Consider the following 12,183-nt stretch of genomic DNA (forward strand, 5'->3'; position numbering starts at 1 on the left):
GCCCAACTTTTCTGCTTCCCCAAATTGCCTGTTTTTTTCCGAAAATAATTTCTCCCATCTTGCTGCTTCTTCCATTCCGCTTGGCTCCCTTTATCCTTTTTTTACTCCATTTATCAATTTTTACTCCTTTTTTTATTTTATTTTTTTTTTTCCACCCTGCTTTCCATGTTTGAAGCAAATCCTAACAGGGCAGGATGAAAAATGTATCGTTTGCGCTATGGCCCATGAACTAGGTGATGCTTTGGCGAGAAGAAAAGGGTCGCGTTAGAATTAGAGACCAAGGTAAAGCGGCGGGGGGTTGTGCGAAAACGGGTTATGGTTCGAGAAGAGCAAACAAATCTGTTTATCCCATCTGCATTGTCGATCTTTAGCGACGGAGAAGATATCGTTTTCCGTCACGTAATATATCCTCCCGCCTATACTTACGCAGATGTTTCTTTTCCCCCTCCACCTCACGGGCTCATCGTAACTCCACACTTCTTTTTGATATCCCCCTAGAGAATCCACCCCAACAAGTGAGATGGAGGAATTTAACGAAACCTTGGAGGGGTTAGAGGTATGTTTCCTGCGACAAGATTAGCACCCATAGGACGACGCGATTGGCAGTCACGTCATTACACGATTGGCAGTTATGTGGTTACACGCTTGACACACCACGTAGTTATGCGCTTATCCCCCAGCCAAAAAAAGAAAAAAGAAAAAGACTCAAAAGTGCGACCAACACTGTGCTAGCGTTCCCGCAGTGGAACCGTGGAAAGGTTCATCCGCATAAGCAAATGTACAAAGGAGGGGGAAGCATTGTCTTCCTGGAAAGTCAACAATATGTTACCTGCTACCTCCGTAACGGGTGCAGCATGACGTCCAAGTGCCATCGGTACTTACCCCCCCCCCCCCCCCCCAAAGCGTGGCCTTCAAATGTAACTAATCCTCTTTTTTTTTTCTCATCTCCCCCCATTGTAGGGCAAAATAACGGAGTATGAAAAACAGCTAGCCTTGGTAAGAGACGAAATAAAAAAATATGAACAGGCCACCGGAGAAGAAGATGAACAAATTAAGAATCTGAAAAAATTGGAATGTGACATGCTGGAGGTCATAAATTTGACTCTTGATTTGATTAATTACAAGAAGCAGAGTGAGTAGGAGGCAAATAGGGGGAGGACAGTAAACATATATATATGTATACATATGTATGCATATATATATGTATATATAGATACGTTCGCACCCCATGGGGAGCGCCCCTGAAGATGTGTAACCCTAAGCATTTGTATATACAAAAATGCTGCACACAGAATGGTCACCCATATTATTAGTTCCCTTTTTTTTCCCCCCTTTTTAGACGAAGCGGAAGGCGACTTGCTTGAACCGACCCTGGAGAAAGAACCTGCGGAGGATCCAAACGAAGGCGCCACAAAGGAAGCGAGCGCAGTTATTGGGAGAACATGTAGCTTCATCTATGAAAGCAAGAAAGTGTACGGACTCATCCAGAACGTCGTTAAAGAAAATGACATAGAGCAGCTGTTAATAAGTATATTTGAAAACAATGAGCAGATTATGATTCCCCCCAAATATGTCCTCCTGAACGAGGTACTGACGGAGTCTGCCCTCGCCGAGAACAGCCAGTTCCAGGCCCTCTACAAGAAGGACGGGTAAGGAAAAGGGGGAATTAGAAGGAGGAGAAACCGGGTTGCCAAAAAGGAAGGAAGCACCTCTCCCATAAGGACCCAATTATCGTTCCCATCCCCTTTTGCGAGAAAAAAACATATTCAACGCATTGAGCGTCAGTACGGGTCAACCTGTTGAGTGCGCCAACCGAGCAACTAATCATCCACCCCTAATGACACTGCTAATTACACCCCTAATGACACACCCCGTTTCATTTCCCCCCACTGCAGCCTCTGGTACGACTGCATCGTCTTGAAGAACATGGGCGACTCATTCCTCGTCAACTACATCGGATACAACACCAGCGAGTACGTAAAGAACGACCAAGTCAGAATTAAAAAAAAAAAAAAAGTGAAAGAAATAGTCACCCCGGCAGGCTATAAGATTCCGGAAAATTTAATCGTAAAGGAAAACGACTCTTTAAAAGTTCAACTGAGAAAAAAGAAAAAAAGAATAGCTCTCAAAAAAAAACAAAAAAGTGAATTGATAAATAAAGAATATACAAATAAAACGCAGCAGTGGAGGTCGTTTCACGAAAAGGCTGTCAGCAAAAGCAAACACCTCCTCGTGGCCCATAAGAAGGTGGAGAATATTGAATATAAAAACACCCCCTCGAGTTTCACCATCAGGAGGAAGTTCGACTGCAATGATAATGAGGACTGACTTTTTTTTTTCCTACGGAGGGGGGTCATCACAACACCCACCTGGAAGAAACTGGCCTCAATCTCTCTCTGAATGGGTCTCTCCCTGCAACCCCCCTTTGTGGTATTTTATCCCGCAAGTGTTTACTTCGGTGGAGGAGAAACCCAAATAGGGAGTCTCTTTTTTTTTTTTTTTTTTGCCGTTTTGCTCCTTCGGAGCGACGTTTATGCCGTTCCGCCTTCTCCCTTTTTTTTTTCGGCGCTGTTTTTTGTCAACCTGTTTTGTCCCCATTTGAACTCTAAACCGCAGTAAAAAATAAAAACGCCATTAAGTGGAATAATAAAAAGGTTAGAGAGGTTAGCACAAGTTGGGAAGAAAAAAAAAGAAAAAACCGAATGATGCACTTTCACCTTCCCTTTATCGCTTCCTCCTGTGTCGCGCAGATGGCACCCCGGACTCAACACAACGTGCTCACTTTGGCACGTGCGTAGGGGTTTGTTCGAGTGTCCTCCTTTTTTGAGGCATACCAAGGGGTTGCCCGTTTTACCCCCGTGTCGGGCACTCATTTGGCTGAAAAATTGAGGAGAAGTAGCTTCTAACTTGGCAGTTTTGTGTGCGAGTAACTATACATTTGCCAGACTCTTTTTCCCCTCTCGAGGGAAGATCGCTCCAAAGGGACCCCCCAAAATAGGCAACCACTTAACAGATAGAGACAACCCTCCCTCCATGGAGGAAGAAAAAGTCCATGCCTCGTTCGAAGTGCTGTACAATAACGAGAAGGGGGAGCTGTACGTAACGAGCAGATACCTAGTATACATATCTGAGCAAACGAAAAAGGAAAAGGCCCAAAGCAACTCCCTTTTCCTCATTGATGACATTGACTTGAAGCTATGCATATTCAGTTGGAAGAAAACGGAGAAGTCAAAAAAGAAAAGTAAAACTCGATTCACATTTTCCATAACGAACAAGAAGAATAATTTCTGTTTTCATGACTATAACAACACGGAGTCCTATATTTTTGAATTCTTCTATGATGAACACAACAACAAGATATGTCAGATTATTAATACACTCAATAAGGACAACATAAAGAATCATATATACATAGAATTTAACTTGCACTTAATCAGAGACAAGTATAAAGTGTATGAGGAATCCTCTGGGCCACTCACAAAAGATCAATCCAGAGGGGTCGCAGAAGAACAAAAAGGGGATCAAAATATCCATCATGTTAGTATAGAAGATGTTCCCCCGAAAGAGATTGCCTCCTCACATTTTATAAAAAATGCAGACGATGAACCCTGCCGGCAGGACAAAGACATAGCAGCTAAAGGGGACTCTACTACAAAGACACGCGACCATCTAAGTGAAAAAAATGGGGAGAGTGACCATAGCGAGGGAAGCCATATATCAGAAGATAACGCCGAGGAAAACGAGTCGCTAAGCAGTCTGCACCGAATGTTCGAGACGGACGCACAGCTCAAGGGCCTATACCAAATGTGTATCCAAAACAACATACTAACGGAAGAAGAATTTTACAAAATGCACAAAAGCGACATATACGAGTACAGAAATATCAGCTCCAGTGCGGAGGAGGGGATTCTAAAGGAACCCTTATTCATCACGGAGGAACAGAAAATGGCAAAGAGCGTCGAAATTAACAAACAGATAAGCCGAGTCATTCTGTCAGAAAACAAAGAATTGAAGAAGCTGTACGATTATTACATGGCCAACAACATCCTGAACGAAAGCAAATTCTGGTTCTTTCTCTTTAACAACAAATATAGCCATTTATTCTTTTACGATAAAAATGAGAAGGACATAATGGGGAATAAAAATTTCTTCTCCATTAAGAGTGACCAGCAGAACAGGCCAGGAGGGGTCGCTACGGATACAACTGCGCATACGACCGATGATCGCAGGGATGTAACCCGCACTACGGATGAAGAAGAAAACACATATTACAAAAATCTGTCCCTGTCATACGACATGGATAATCCAAATCAAGACATAAAAGGGACATTGGAAAAATGCATTTTAAAGGAATACTTGTCTACCAAGTCGTACAGAAAAAAAAACATCCTTTTTGACAACAACTACTATTTCAATGAAGAGAGTGCCCAGGGGTTTGGACTATTCACGAATGAGAAGTATTCCAAAGGGAGGAACTCCCACAATCTCCTAATTAACAAATTTAATAATTACTGCATTGGGATGATAAAGGACAAAAAATTTACCCTCGACACTTTTTACGAAGATTTGAAAAACAAAATTGAGGACACCGATTTGAATCCTATGAAGCAAAAAAAAGAGCTGCAATTTCAAATCATGAGAAAAAAAAAAAAACGGCCTTGTGATAGTGAGGCAGATAATGAAGAGTCGGCTCAGGCTGCGGACCGCCTAAATGAGAAGTTTACCACGCTCCTGGAGCAGATGAACACATTTAAGCAGAACACCGGCAGGAAGAACTACTCCGACTTGTTCAACATAGGTGGGTTGCCTCGAAGCGGCTCGCGTCAGCGGATTGGCGTAATTGGTTTCTCAGTGCGTCACCAAAAGGAAGGAGTTTTCCCATTTTGTTCCTCCATATTTCGTGCATTTATCCTCCAGATCTCCTCATTTCCTGCTCTCACCTACCCCCCCGTAGGGAGACTCCTATTCGTCTCCAACACGAAGAAGTGCCAGAGCAACCAGTCCATGCTCATAGGCACGATCGAGTACGAGCAGCACATCCTCGACATTGTGAAGGATTACCACGTGAAAGTGAACTATTTGCTTAACCTCTTCTACACGTCGTGCATTCCGGAGCAGGCGAAGCGGAACAAGATCCTGCAAAATTTGTCCAAGATTAAAGAGGAGATACAAGCCAAGCAGGTAAGCCTCGGCGCTGCCCCAACACGGGGGCAGATTATAAGCTAGATTTTTTTTTTTTTTTCCTTTTTTTTTTTTTTTTTTTTTTTTTTTGCTTGTGTCTATCTGCGTTTGTGTGATGTACAGAAGAGGAAGAGTGAGGTCGAATTCGTTAATGTCCATTTGGCAAACCCCGAACGAATGCTGTCCACTCGGTCCCACTTCCCCTTTTCTTTTTCCACCCCCCAGGAGGAGTACAACAGCGTGCTCATCATGGGCAAGCCGCTGCTAATTCACCTCTTTGAACAAATAAGCATCTGCAAGAAGTTTAACGAAAAGCTGGATAGGTACATCCAGGAAAAGAGGAAGAAGTCCTGACGGGCGAGAGGGGTCACCAGGGTGAAGAAAAGGGGGGGGGAGCACCTTCCTTGTGTTTTCCCCCAAACGAACCACGCAAGTGTCGGTACATGTTGTGGCCACATGGACGTTTTTGCCTAATTTAATGCGACGTTGTAACGATGCCCTTTTAAACTCCGCACAACTCTGTAGTGATGCTTTTTTTTTTTTTTAACGATTTACCTAAAAATCGATTTGTCTTCGCGTAAATACGGAAAAATGGGCACATACGTGCGAATGCAAATACAGGGGTACATGTCTGTACGCACACATGGGGGCACTAAAAAAGGGGAACCGCGCGAAGATCGCTTCGAAAAAGATATGAACAAACAGCCAAAACGGAAAAAAAAAAAAATAGCCAAATGTGTGCAGAAATGGGGAAAAATGGATGAACAAAAATTGACACAGCGCTGTGTGCAATCGGAGAAGCCGCGGCAGGGACAAACAATCGACACAAAGTGTGAGAAGTGTATCCTTCTGATGAGGAGCCTCACAAGGGGAAAAGTGGCCTAATAGCGCAGCATGGGAGCAGCATTCTGCACACATGGGCGAAGAATGAGGGGTCATGAATAGGGGAATTTCAAAAAGAGTCACATCCCCGTGTGCGTACAGAACGGTTGCACGTGTAAGAATGGTTACCTCGCCCCTCCGCTTAACCGCTTCTGCACCACTGCGCTTCACCCCATCTCCACTTCTCTCCCCCAATCAGTTATTACTCGACAGCGTGAAGTACGACTTCTTGTGGACCTGCTGCACCTTCTTCAGGACGTTGAGCGTGGGAAGGGAACCCATTGGGTCCTCCTTAAAGCGGCGCTCGATCTCCATCCTCCTCATTTTCTTCTCCATTTTATTCTTCCCATGTTTCTTCCCGTGAAAAATCCAGGAAATGTACCGAAACGTCTCCTTGGGCGTCATCACTTTGCCTGAGTCGTTCTTGTAGTCCAACTTTATGTCATGCTTCGACGTGGACATATGCAACGGTCTGTTCTCCGGATTCCGATAAATTTTCTCTTCCATATTTAATTCTCCTTTTGTTTTTAAATACTCCAGCGCTCCGTACAATCCCTCATCCAGTTTAATTTCGTTAAAAATTTCGGACACACCATCTTGGGAGAATGCGTCATCGCTCAAGTTCATGTTGTTGTCATCTTCACCGTTATCGTTACCATTATCGTTATCGCCACCGTTTGGTTGGCGTCCCTTGGTGGTGTACCCCTTTCCTTTTTGCCCATCAGTTGATCTTAACATCTCGTCACTTACATTCACGCTGAGAGGAGACAGCGGATTGGATAAGCGATCCTCTCCCAGAGATGCACTTCCATCTGCGTCGAGAAGGGCCCCCCCACCTTTCTGCAGCTTTGCCATGTTCTCACTTTCCTGTATCTCCATCGGGAGAGTTATGCTTCTGCAGAACTCGGACGCGTCAGACAACTTAAGAACATCGCCGCTGACCTCTTGGTTCCTTTTGACGTCCTCATTTATAACTATATATTTTAAGAGCTCCTTCTGGTAATCCATTTCCTTTTTTCTCCTTTTCAGGCTATTGCCCTGTTGCAGAAGTTCGTATAGCTCCTTGTCTTCTTCATTTTCGCCGAGGTCGTAATCGAAGTAGCTGTTAAAATCCATGCTGCTTTGTTCGTCTCTTATTTTTTTAAGAACGTCCTCTATGACGTTCGCGTTTTCGTTGTTCTGTTCGTTCCCTCGAGTTTTTCTCTCATCTGTATTGTTCCCAGTTGTATTCCTCTCTGTGGTGCTCCCCTTTCCTTGTCTTCCTTCCTGCGCCGCCTCCTCTTCATTCTGCCCTTCCGGTTCATCATACAGAAAGGCCCACGCGTCCTCCTCCTTCTTCCGCCTGTTGATATTTTTGATTTTTCTCTTCTTCACCTGGAAGGCGCCACGATCTGGGCTGGTGGTTTGTCGCATTGACAGAGTTTTCTGGGTGTGCTGCATCTGGCCTTCCCCTTTTTCCTCACCATGGAGTTGATTATTCCTACTCTTGGCGGTCCTTGCTCCCTTCGCCTTCCCCTTCGTTCCCTCCCTTGGAGCACGCGGAGTGTAATCATCATCATGGTGATTATTACCTCCCCCGCCCTCCTCATTATACTTTATAGTCACATCGAAGGAGTGCTTCGTCTCGTCATATTTCGAAAGCATATGCACAGGTGAGCCATCTTCTGCATTCAGCTTATTCGTATCGTCATAGTACGAGAGGGGGTCATAATAATTTTTTTTCCAAAAACTGTCATCATTTTTTGCTAGTAAACTTTTCACATTTTTTTTTTTTAATTCTTCATTTATTAGGCAGTCTTTTTCTTCGTAATTATTTAAGACGTGTTGATCTTTTAATGTCAAAATCATGTCATCTGTTAGTTCTTCATTCTTGTGTTCCACCGTGGCATGGACAGTAGCCACGTTGCGATTAGCTTTTTTTTTTTTTTTTTTTTTCCTTTCTCCTCGTCATCGTCACTGTACTGGATGCCTTCATCATCGGCCAGCTTCTTATCGATGGTGTTTCTCGTTTTGCTTACCCACTTCTCCACATCGTCTATGTCGTCATTAAACTCCTGGCTGATTGTTTTCGTCGATTTGTTGCTTCCCTTGGGGGGTTCTTTCGTTCTGCTGCGTCCATTTTTGTCTTCCCTTTCTTCGGCATCACCCCCTTCTTGGTTATCTTCTTCACCTTCGTCCTTGTTTCCACTCTTCCCATTCTTGGCGCGTCCCTTCGGTTCGTTGTCCTGCTGATTTTTGGGGACACCCTTTTTCTTTTTCTTGTCCTGCTTATCCTCCACGTCGAGCTTCTTCAACCCCAGCTTCTCCCTCAGCTTGTTTGTCTCCTCGATGCTCAACTCGTTTTCGTTCTCCATTTGTTTTTGGGGCTCACTGGTACTCGGCAGATGAGTCTATCTAACGCGTGAGCATCCCGTACACACGTAAGGGTGATTGTCCAACTTTGACGGCCCCTTTTTCGATAAACCTTAAATGGAAGGAGCCTTTTTTTTTCCAAACGCCTCCCTTGTTAGCAGTTCGGCCATGACCGATGGCGCAGATGCTGCTTTATCGCAGTTGCCGTTTCCCCCCGCCAACACGTAGCAGAAGGCCGGCCGGGTAATTCGCACTTTCGCGGGGGTTCGCACGTACGCGTATAAATATAAATATGTTTACATAAATTGGTTTATATATATATATTTTTTGTTCCCTTTCTGGGGCGCCCTGCCCGCGCGCAGATAACAAAGACCCTACGCATGTGAATTCACGCATACGCAGGATGGGGTAAAGCGGAAATCTTCCGCATATCCGCGTCCTCTCATCATCGTATCATCGAAGCGCCTCCGCTATGCAATGAAACAACAAGGGGGTGGCGGTGGCCAAATCCTTGCAGAGAAGAAGTTCCCGTTTAAAATATAATAATATGAGCTACGCAATGAAGCGGATTTCCCCATCTGCCCCTTAGCCAGGAAAATGCTGAATTTCCACTCAGCATAATTTTAGTTAAAAGTTCACCGCGGGAAGTTTCATAAAGCAAAGAGGCCAAGTAAATCAAACTTCCTTTTTTTTTTTTTTTTTTCTTTTTCCATTCCATATGTACCTTCGTGTTATGATCAAAACTTAGCAGTTCTAAATTGGACCGTTGATTTTGCCTTAGTACAAAGTGCCAGTTTTTTTTTTTTTTTTACCAAGCGGCATAAAAAAAAAAAAAAATTCATAACAAATGAAGAAGAAAGTGGGGTCAACAGAAAGTAGCGGAGTAAGATAAATATAAGAAACGTTCAACCGAGTCACCACAACTTTGATGGTGAGTCTTCTCCACGTGCGTAAAGGTTATCCATTTTGAGCTTTCGCTTTTTTAACGTTTCATATGTTTTTCTTTCTTTTACGTGAGTTTACTTTCCCCAGGTGTAATTAAAACAGTGGCGGTTTGGTGTTATGTACATATTGGTCAGTCGAGAAGGACATACAAATGGATGCTCCATACAAATGTGAGTATTCTTTTTTGATGGGTGTTTCCCATTGAACTCCTTCCATATAACAAAGTGAAAAAGATGGGAACAAAAAAAAGTGACAAAGGGAAGAGGTAAATTTCGTGCCTACGGACGTGTAAGAATGCTTGTTTAATCTGTTAATACTCTTTTTTTTTTTTTTTTCCCTTTTAAATGGGGAACTCTGTATATAAGTACAGCAACGTCGAGTGAAGGGGAGACTGGCTGACATGCTAATCACTTTGGTGGATTTACGTTCCGTCGTGTCCGGTTGTGATGCCCATGCCATGAAGCAGCAGAGGGCAGTTCCTTTTTGTTTCGTCATCCCGAAATTTTCTGCACATGGTCGCTGCTTTTTTACACCTCATATGTTTTATGCTTTCTCCATTGGGGGGGCTGAAAGCAACGTGTGGCGGCAAAGATCAGCTGGGCAGAGCCGCCATAGGGGCCCATTTTTTTTATCTTCACAGTTTTGTTTATATGTGCGTTTAACAGACAAATCTATGTCAGCACGAGCAAGAAAAAACCAATTGGATGTGCTCACCCCTGCAGACTACTACCCCATTCTGCACATACGCAATGGAGAAATGACGGAATATGGTATGTGTGTGTATAGGGGAGCACCTGGATTAAATTCGTCCATTGGATGAAACACACCAAGTAGGTAGCCACGCAATAGTGTAAATAAATCACTCGGACAAAAAGACGAACTTGCCAATGGTGCAGAAATGTGAATATAAAAAAATGAAGCACTCATTTTAGCGGCATCCGTTTGGCAGTTACCACGCTGCATTGTTCTGTCCCAATTAAGAGTCATAGAGTCACTTTAAACAGTTCGAAAAAGAAAATTTTGAAAAAAAAATTACCACCAGGGTTTTGATAAAGCCATTTTTTTTCTTTCCTCATCATTTTTAAACAATATGTCGCATCACCCTGTATATACACTACACTGCTCATACGATGGTAAAAAAAAAAAAAAAAGGAACGAAATGGGATGAGCTCACACATGTTCTCTTCGTGACATGTCGTGACTTCCTTCCGTTTAGCTCATTTGTTAAATAAGTGAAATTTACACATCAGAAGAATCTTTATTTTATTGTTCATCTGATATGCTCATTTGTTTTGTCCTCCTGTTTTTTTTTTTCTTTTTTTTTTCCTTTCCATTTTTCTTTTATCTCACGCCATTTCTTTTCCCCCTTTACGTGTTAAGTGTCTGAAATGCATAAACGAGTTTTTTTCCTTCTTTTCCCCGAGCGCGTTATCTGTCCGGAGTATCTGTACAGATTATACGCACATTTTACATGCCCGTTTCACTTGCCCGTTTTACCGCTGCGCCAATCAGCAACGGCGTAGGACCATCCCGTACGCGGCTCTCTCACACGCGACTGCTAACCTGTGAAGGGCAAGGATACCTCATTCGCTTCAGTCACCACCGCACTCCGAAGAGGCGTCTACACGACGCATCCCTGCGAACGGACATGTGTGTCCACACGGACGTGTAGCGTCTGCCCCTGCTGCATAGAACGTTACGCCCCTATGTTCTAATATATGTACATGCCACGTGGCGAGAACCTGCGCCCGTCCCTTCCGCCGTCCTTAATGCGAGATCGTAGCGTTGGTGCTACGTTGCTACGTCCACGCGATCGCGTCTACACCAGCTCGTCTACACAAGTGCATCTCCACTGCCGCATCTACCTCCACCCCAGTTTCTGCACAAGCAAGAAAACTGTTCCGTGATACTGTTCCGTGAAACTGTTCCGTGAAACTGTTCCTTGAATCTCTTCTTTGAATCTCTTCTTTGAAACCGTTTTGTGAAGCCAATTATTGCCATTCATACTACTTGTACGTGTGACAACTTCCCCGTGTGACGGAAGCCCTCTTACGAGCCCACACATATTCGCACAAACTTATGATACATACCGCCGCAGAAGGTGACCCTTCTTGTTAACAGCCCTTGCATATAAAAGAACCGCTTCTATTATTCCATAGGAATGAGTGAGCTTGCACGCACCGTTACGGAAATCGAGAGGGTGCAAAGGGCAGACCCCTTTGTCTTTTCCATTTGCATTTCTGTATATTCATGTGTCCACTGGGAAAGGAATACGTAAGGTAAGATAATATAAGATACGCTCTTCCTTCATCGCGTTCCCTTCACCTCCCATTTGGAAACCTACACCTCCGTGCACATTATTTTTTTCCTTTCTCTTCACCAAATCCACGCGAGTCTCCGTTTGTTTGCTCCTCTACGCGATTATAATTTTGCCTGGTGCACAGCGAAAAGGAGAGCATATGCGACTTCGAGGTGGGGAGAAATATATCTACTGAGAAGACTGTACGGTTCCACGTGGTTGACGAATCTGCGTCAAGCGGCAGCTGAACCCGCTGGCAACCCCCCCTGACGCATCGTGCACAGAAAAAAGCTTAGCGTGTGTAAAAGCCCAGCGCACATACAGAGAGGGAGAGGGTGTTGAATGTCGCGTGGAAACTCCCGAAGTTCATGCGCCAACTAGGCGAAGCAGCCGATAAAAAAGGAAAAACAATTTTAAGCTGCCGTTTTATTTATTAATTATTTTTCCAAAGTGTAGAGCGAAAGCGGAATTGCTACCGCACGAACACACCATGCGAAGGGAGAACGCCTCCTTCTGATTGCACA

At 44.0% G+C, this 12,183-nt stretch overlaps 4 protein-coding genes across 4 annotated transcripts; 2 read left to right on the forward strand and 2 right to left on the reverse strand.

Moving 5' to 3' along the window:
- Window positions 1-520: 520 nt before the first annotated feature.
- C922_02103 (hypothetical protein) lies at window positions 521-2,328 on the forward strand (the record flags this gene model as incomplete). Its single annotated transcript, XM_008817702.1, has 4 exons — window positions 521-556; window positions 961-1,132; window positions 1,340-1,649; window positions 1,896-2,328. 4 exons carry the CDS (start codon window positions 521-523, stop codon window positions 2,326-2,328), a joined length of 951 nt encoding a protein of 316 aa, XP_008815924.1.
- A 705-nt stretch (window positions 2,329-3,033) lies between these two features.
- Window positions 3,034-5,535, forward strand: C922_02104 (hypothetical protein; the record flags this gene model as incomplete). Its single annotated transcript, XM_008817703.1, has 3 exons — window positions 3,034-4,798; window positions 4,955-5,181; window positions 5,407-5,535. The coding sequence occupies 3 exons, from the start codon at window positions 3,034-3,036 to the stop codon at window positions 5,533-5,535; spliced, it is 2,121 nt and encodes a 706-aa protein (XP_008815925.1).
- A 723-nt stretch (window positions 5,536-6,258) lies between these two features.
- On the reverse strand, window positions 6,259-7,911 carry C922_02105 (hypothetical protein; the record flags this gene model as incomplete). Its single annotated transcript, XM_008817704.1, has 1 exon — window positions 6,259-7,911. One exon carries the CDS (start codon window positions 7,909-7,911, stop codon window positions 6,259-6,261), a length of 1,653 nt encoding a protein of 550 aa, XP_008815926.1.
- Window positions 7,912-7,919: 8 nt separating this feature from the next.
- C922_02106 (hypothetical protein) lies at window positions 7,920-8,417 on the reverse strand (the record flags this gene model as incomplete). The annotated part of the gene is made up of 1 exon (XM_008817705.1): window positions 7,920-8,417. The coding sequence occupies one exon, from the start codon at window positions 8,415-8,417 to the stop codon at window positions 7,920-7,922; it is 498 nt and encodes a 165-aa protein (XP_008815927.1).
- Between the last annotated feature and the right edge of the window lie 3,766 nt (window positions 8,418-12,183).

The sequence above is a fragment of the Plasmodium inui genome (assembly GCF_000524495.1).
Source record: "Plasmodium inui San Antonio 1 unplaced genomic scaffold supercont1.7, whole genome shotgun sequence".
In the NCBI taxonomy this organism is placed as follows: domain Eukaryota; phylum Apicomplexa; class Aconoidasida; order Haemosporida; family Plasmodiidae; genus Plasmodium; species Plasmodium inui.